This window comes from Carlito syrichta, unplaced genomic scaffold (assembly GCF_000164805.1).
Source record: "Carlito syrichta isolate Samal-C Ts95f unplaced genomic scaffold, Tarsius_syrichta-2.0.1 Scaffold117942, whole genome shotgun sequence".
In the NCBI taxonomy this organism is placed as follows: domain Eukaryota; kingdom Metazoa; phylum Chordata; class Mammalia; order Primates; family Tarsiidae; genus Carlito; species Carlito syrichta.
In genome coordinates, this window is record NW_007062038.1 from 1 (window position 1) to 7,113 (window position 7,113).

At 61.3% G+C, this 7,113-nt stretch overlaps 1 protein-coding gene across 1 annotated transcript; it reads left to right on the forward strand.

Annotated features, from left to right (window-relative positions):
• Positions 1 to 3: 3 nt before the first annotated feature.
• HGFAC (HGF activator) lies at positions 4 to 5,303 on the forward strand (the record flags this gene model as incomplete). Its single annotated transcript, XM_008047825.2, has 10 exons — positions 4 to 106; positions 228 to 359; positions 555 to 665; positions 735 to 909; positions 1,208 to 1,293; positions 1,958 to 2,210; positions 3,328 to 3,467; positions 3,722 to 3,862; positions 3,949 to 4,097; positions 5,054 to 5,303. Coding segments are annotated over 10 exons (1,473 nt in total), but the record flags the coding sequence as incomplete, so codon positions are not given.
• Positions 5,304 to 7,113: the final 1,810 nt, after the last annotated feature.

Here is a 7,113-nt window from a genome sequence, read left to right on the forward strand (position 1 = left end):
GCCTCCAGCCCCTGCCTCAATGGGGGTTCCTGCTCCAGCACCCAGGACCCTGCCTCCTACCACTGCAGCTGCCCCAGGGCCTTCACAGGCAAGGACTGCAGCACAGGTGAGCGGGGCCCCGGGGCCCACGGGCTGGAGCAAGCCTCGGGAGGAGGGAGAGCAGGTGCCTGCCCTCGGGCGTGGGAGGCTGGGCGGACAGCGAGAGGAGCCGCCTGTGCCATCCCCAGAGAGATGCTTCGACGAGACCCGCTACGAGTACCTGGAGGAGGGTGACCGCTGGGCCCGCGTGCACCAGGGCCACGTGGAACAGTGTGACTGTGCGGGGGGCCGGGCCCGGTGTGAAGGCACCCGCCACACAGGTGTGCCACGGTCAGGGCAGGGGAGGCCAGGGCACCATGGGGGGCGTGCCGTGTCACCGAGCCCCCCGGTGGGCATCCCCATCTTCACCTGAGCGGAAGGGACCAGCCACGGGGGTACCAGGGATGGAGCCCACCCCCGATCCCTCCCTTGTGGGGCACCTCGAGGCCTGGCCTAGCTTCTCAGCCTTCCTCCAGCTTGCCTGAGCAGCCCGTGCCTGAACGGGGGCACCTGCCACCTGATCGTGGCCACAGGGACCACGGTATGCGCCTGTCCGCCAGGCTATGCCGGGCGGCTCTGCAACATTGGTGAGTGGGCCAGCCTGGGCGGCGGGGTGGACGCCGCTGCGGCCGGCCTCACTGCCTGTCTGCCCGCAGTTCCCAACGAGCGCTGCTTTGTGGGGAACGGCACCGAGTACCGTGGCTTGGCCAGCACCTCGGCCTCAGGCCTCGGCTGCCTGGCCTGGAACTCCGACCTGCTCTACCAGGAGCTGCACGTGGACTCGGTGGGCGCCGCGGCCCTGCTGGGCCTAGGCCCCCACGCCTACTGCCGGTCAGCACCCACAGCTGCTCCGGGCCGCCTGGGCAGGGCAGGCAGGGTCTGTCCTGGGGAGAGGCCGTGTCCCTCCTCAGCTCCCCAAGACCCAGCCAGGGCCAGACCCGTGGAAACAGGCCCCAACACTGCCCGGGAGGCTGCCCCCGGGAGGGCTGGGGTCTGCAGAAAGCAATGCCATCCGGCGTCAGAAGCAACCCCCTCCCGCAGGGTGTCCTGATGGGCCCAGTTCCCCACCCCTGTGTCCATTCTTAGAGACCGTCTGACCCCCTGACTGCCACTCCCTCGTGCGCTCCAGGAACCCGGACAAGGATGAGAGGCCCTGGTGCTACGTGGTGAAGGACAGCGCACTCTCCTGGGAGTACTGTCGCCTGGCGGCCTGCGGTGTGCAGCCGGGGGGAGGGGGGTGCCGCCCAGATTTTTCCCTGTCGCTCTCCAGCCATGCTCCCACTGCCCCACCTGAGAGATGGGTAAACTGAGGCTCATGGGATCAGGTTGGTCCAAGGTTGTGCAGTAAGTGGACACTAGGGTACAGAGCTGGTAAAACGGCCTGCTGCAGGGGCCGGTCACCAGGCAGTGGCCTCGGGGAGCTCCTGCAGCCTACTCCATGCCTGTCTCCCTGGACAGCTATGCCCGGACGGCCTCCAGAGATGGGGCAGTGGAGGGTGGACAACATGGCAGAAAGCCCAGGAAGGGAGTCAGACCCAGGTGGGGGTGGCAGCTCGGTGAGACGGCCCGCCCTCTGTCCCATGCCCGAGGCTCTCCTGCTGAGGTCTCTGGCCTTGCTAAGACTGGCTGTGGGGTCCCTGGTTGCATGGAGGGACACGCCCCCCTCCACGTGCTCCTGGCCACCCTGGCTCTCACAAAGCCTTGGGGTTGGGTATCGTTCTCCCATCCTACAGATAAGGGAACTGAGGCTCAGAGCGAGCCATGTGCCAGGGCAGAACTTCTAGGGCAGGGCAGGATGTAGGTGAACCCAGAGGAAGCCGGGTGTTGGGGCGTTGACGCCATGAACCCTGGAGTATAATTGGGTGACCTTTGCTCCCAGAATCCCGGGCCAGGACCCAGCCCCAACTCCCCATGGTCCTGGTGACCCTGCAGGAGCCAGCCCCCAGCCGCCCGTCCTGCGGCAGGAGGCACAAGAAGCGGAGCTTCCTGCGACCGCGCATTGTGGGTGGCTCCTCCTCGCTGCCCGGCTCCCACCCCTGGCTGGCCACCATCTACATCGGGAGCAGCTTCTGCGCCGGGAGCCTGGTCCACACGTGCTGGGTGGTGTCTGCGGCCCACTGCTTCTCCCGCAGGTGAGCCCACCAGGGCCTGAGCCCACTGGGCGGCCGGATGCCCGGCTGCCAGTGTTACTCACCCACGGAGGAGCAGGAAGTGGGCGGTTAGGCGGGGGGGACGCGGGAGATAGGGTGGGGGTGGTGGCAGAACCCCTCTCCAACAGGGAACCGGAGGGCACAGTGACCACATGTGGGTGACCACAGAGTCACTGCATAGCCAGGGAAACAGGCCCAGCCCCTTCAGTGGGTTCCCAGCAGCTGGTTCCCAGCAGTTCCCCACATTCCGTTCATACCTGGCTCAGGGACGCTAAGCCTGGCCAGCTGGGGTAGGAAAGCCCAGAGCAATCCTTCCTGCCCTTCACACTGTGATGGGGGAGGGGACAGTGCCCTGCTGGGTAGGGTTGTGGCCTGAATGGGCCTGACCGTGGCTCTCCCATGATCCGGGACAGGAGGGCTTGGGGGTCTGGCCGGCACGAGCGTCTGCCTGCCCTCTGTGCCCCGCCAGTTGCCCCGAGGACCACGGCATCCCTGATGGAGCTCCAGCCTGCACTGTCCTGTGGGACTGTGGCGGGCACCTCCCTGGGACTTCCAGCGAGTCCTCAAGTGGATGGAGACGAGGGCGACGGGGCTGGGGCAGGGACGGGGCAGAGTCTGGGGCAGGAGAGCTGAGGCAGGAGGAGAGTGACCATTTACACACAGCAGACGGAGACTGAGGCCCCGATAGGGTGAGCGGGACTGACCAAGGCGGGGCCCGACTTTGTGCCTAGCAAGAGTGAGGGGCTGCATCTGGGCCCCCCACAGGCCACACGGAGCTGGGGCCGGGGTCCCGAGACAGGGCCGGTCTTCACCCACTCGGGCCCAGTCTCAGAGCAGACCTTGCTGGACTCCTCAGGGTCACTGCGAGGGCTGGCATTCGAGTCTGGGCCCGAGATCTCAGGGTGGCTGTAGCTGGCTACTCACTGGTGACCCCATCTCCCGCTATTGCGACAGCCCACCCAGGGACCTTCTCAGACCTTTCCAGGACCCTCCCTGCAATGCTCAGCCACAGGCAGTGGGCGCCCGGGCCGGGGTAGGAAGAGGTGACTCTGAGCCAAGGGGAGGGTGGGTCCGTGCTGCCCCCAGCCCCCTTTCTCAGCCCCTCCAGGGAAAGTGTCTCAGTGGTGCTGGGCCAGCACTTCTTCAACCGCACGACAGACGTGACGCAGACATTCAGCATCGAGAAGTACGTCCCGTACACCCTGTACTCGGTGTTTAATCCCAGCGACCATGACCTTGGTGAGCTCGAGGGCACGTCGGGCGGCAGGGCTTGGATGGCGGCAGGGAGCTGGGCAGTCACGTGGGGGAAGAGGCTGGGGTCCGGGGCGGAGCGACCAAGGCGCCCTCCCTTCCCAGGCCTCCCAGGCCGTCTGTCCCCCTGCCTGGTGAGGCTGCCCTGGGGACCGTCGGCCACCCTCTCTCCAGCGTGGGCCCTGACGGCCTTCCCGCCCAGCCCCCACGCCCAGGCTGACCTCCGCCTTTCTCCCGCTCAGTCCTCATCCGGTTAAAGAAAAAAGGGGATCGCTGTGCCGTCCGCTCCCAGTTTGTCCAGCCCATCTGCCTGCCCGAGTCCAGCAGCACCTTCCCTGCCGGACACAAGTGCCAGATTGCGGGCTGGGGCCACACGGGTGAGAGTGAGTGGGCTGGGGCCCGTCCAGGCCATGCAGGGCGAGCAGCGGCCAATGTGCCGGTCCCTGAGATCCTTGTCCACCTCCCACAGACGTGAGTGGCTACTCCAGCTCCCTTCGGGAAGCACTGGTCCCCCTCGTCGCTGACCATAAGTGCAGCAGCCCTGAGGTGTATGGGGCCGACATCAGCCCCAACATGCTCTGTGCCGGCTACTTCGACTGCAAGTCCGATGCCTGCCAGGTGAGCCATGCCAGGCCCCACAGGTGGGGTCTCAGATGCATCCTGAGTCTCAGAACGGCTCGTCACAGGGAGTCCCAGAGCCAGACAGGACGCTGCCCCGGCAGGGCCAGCTGGGGCCCCCGGGCAGAGAGCACACCTACTGCATCTGTGCCCAGCACCCCAGGGTGGCACTCATTACCTCAGAAGGCGCCCAGCCCTCTGCCCAAAGGGGCTCCTTACAGCAGGGAGAGAAGCCAGGCCTCTTTGCCCAGAGTTCTCTCAGAGAGACTCATCAACCCGAATAACGACGTCCACCAAGGACTTTGCAGGCCTGACACATTTGGGCTGCAGTCAACCCTGAAATGGACAAAGCTGTTTTATGCCCCATTTTATAGGTAGGGAAACCGAGCCCCAGAGAAAGTCCCAGCACTCTTCCAAGGTGGAGGCTTTGTCACTGGAGCTCTCTGGTGGATTCAAGGATGACTTCATGGAGGAGGGGGTGTTTGCATTTCCTGAGGGATGCGTAGGAGTTTGCCAGGTGGTGGGGAAGACATTTTGGGGAGTAGGACTATCATGTGCTGGGACAAAGGTGGCCACAAAGGTGGCTGCATGCTGATGGGCGGGAGAGGGGGCTGTAGCCAGACTTCAGACAGTGGCACAGTCAGATGCCATGGCCCGGCCGGGGCCACCCCTGTAGCCTCCTGGGAATGAGACGACATTCTCCTCGAAAGTCACCTCAGCTCCCTTGCCCAGAAATACCTGTGTCGTCTGTCCCTCAAGTTGTCAGACAGTCCACCTAAGCATTCCGTGTTCTCCGAGTGCCTCTGAGATTCTTCCGAGCGTTTTACTCCTCTGGGTTCATTTGGGGGCAGGAGGCAATGGTGGAACTGTTTTGGGTGATGAGAAGCCCGGGCCACAGGGCGTCCCTGAACCAGGCCCCCGACTGTGGGGTGGCTCTGACGGGTGTCTCTGCCCAGGGGGACTCGGGCGGGCCGCTGGTCTGTGAGAAAAACGGCGTGGCCTACCTGTATGGAGTCATCAGCTGGGGCGACGGCTGTGGGCGGCTCAACAAGCCGGGGGTCTACACGCGGGTGGCCAACTATGTGGACTGGATCAATGACCGGATCCGGCCCCCCAGGCGACCTGAGGCTTCCTCTTGACTCTCTGGGGCCGTCCTGTCTTCTCGCCATGCCCTGCCTTGCGACAATAAAGATGTTTCCACAACTAGCCCTTGCTGCTTGTTGCCACCTCCAACCCAATCTTCCCTTCCAGGCCACGGCCGGGGCCCATGCACATGGGCGACATGGCCTCGAGTGGGGGTCCTGGAGCCCACATGGCCCTCAGCGGAGATGGGAACTTGTGGCCTTGGAAGGAGGTCCCGGCCCAAGGCCTTCTCCTAGTTCTTGTTTTGAGACTGCATTCGGAAACCTGACTTGTGTGGCTTAAGTATTTCTCATGTGACAAGAGGTCCAGCCACCAGCTCTTGCTGGCATCGATTTGCCAGATACATCGGCTCCTTTTATTGGGACAGCAAAAGCTTTCCCAGAACCCTCTTCCCAGTGAACTGGCATTTGGCTCTCATCTGCCCGGATGGGGTCACAGTGAATGGATTGTCACGACCAGCTCAAGTCAGCTGTGAGGCACCGGGGCTGGATGTTCACCACCCTGAGCAGAGCAGAGTTGAGCTCCGAGAAAAGAGGAGAGAGAGGTGGGTCCTGGGGAAGCACCCAGCAAGATGAGGCCAGGCCCTTTTTCTGTTGCCTCCGTTGCTGTGTGTGGGTCTCAGAGCCCTCAAGCTCACTCAACCTGCTGCTGAAGACTGTCCTGCACTGCCATGGTGTTGGTCACAGCCTAGGGCAGCAGCTGGGGGACAGAGGCTGGTGCCAGCATCCCAGAATCATGGAGGGTGGAGTGGCTCCTTCTCATGAGCATGGGGGCCTCCAGCAGCCCATCTGGGACTTGGTGAACTGTACAGCTTCAGCCCTACCATAGCCCACATCTGAAGTGAGCGCTCCCTGATACTTCTCCTCTCTGAGTGGCGAGTGTTTTCAAATGATTTATCTGTATCTATTGAGATAAGTGTGTGAATAATCTCTCCTTGGATCCATTAATGGTGATGACTTGAATTTATAGATTTTCTCACATCAAGCCAATCTTGCATTCCTGGTTTGGGCGGTGTGGGGTCAGAATGTGAGCCAGGTGTGTTACATTCACCCCTCCAGGTTTGTCCCACCTCTCTTCTTGGGCTCTGCCTTCTGGGGCTGATCTCCATGGATGCTTTGGTGGACTCCGTGTCCTTTGGTTTCTTGTGGGAACTTGAGGAGCCCAGCAGGAGTTCAGAGGGCAGGGAGAGAGTGAGATTGGGGTATTTCTATTCCTGGCTTCCTCTCTTTGGGGTCACCTCAGCATTATAGGCTGAACTGTGTCCTCCTGAAGTTCACACATTGACGTTCTAACCCCTAGTACCTCGTAATGTGACTGTATTGGAGACAAGGTCTTTACAAAGGTAATGAAGTTAAATTAGGTAATTATGGTGGCACTAGCCCAAAACAACTGGTGTTCTTATAAGAAGAGATTTGGACTGCCAACCTGAAGTCATTGCAAGAATCGGAATCTGGTTTAAAAGAATTTATTCAGGCACAAAGCTGAGAATAGCCATTCCGTTAACACCGACGCCAAAGCAGTGGGCTCAGTGCTCTAAGGCTGAAAAGTTAAAAAGTCTTGCTAATGCAGGCAGAAAACAAAGAAATATAGCAGGATTACGTCTCCCCAACAGGACTCATTTATGCGTTACAGAAATTTGATCAGTTACACCTTGTTTTCTTTTCCTTTTCCAATTTAAAAGAGTATATTTAGCACTCACCTTAGACAGTAGGATCATTGTGAGGTCTTTGGGTGAGGCAGGAAAGAGGGGAGTCCGTCCACCATGAAGATCTCAGTGAGAGGGAGGGGTCTTCCCTAGTGCCTGTTAGTCTTTTACAACGTTAGTAAGACAACGTAGGTAAAGAAAAGGCTCACCTGGGCCATTGCCTTGCTA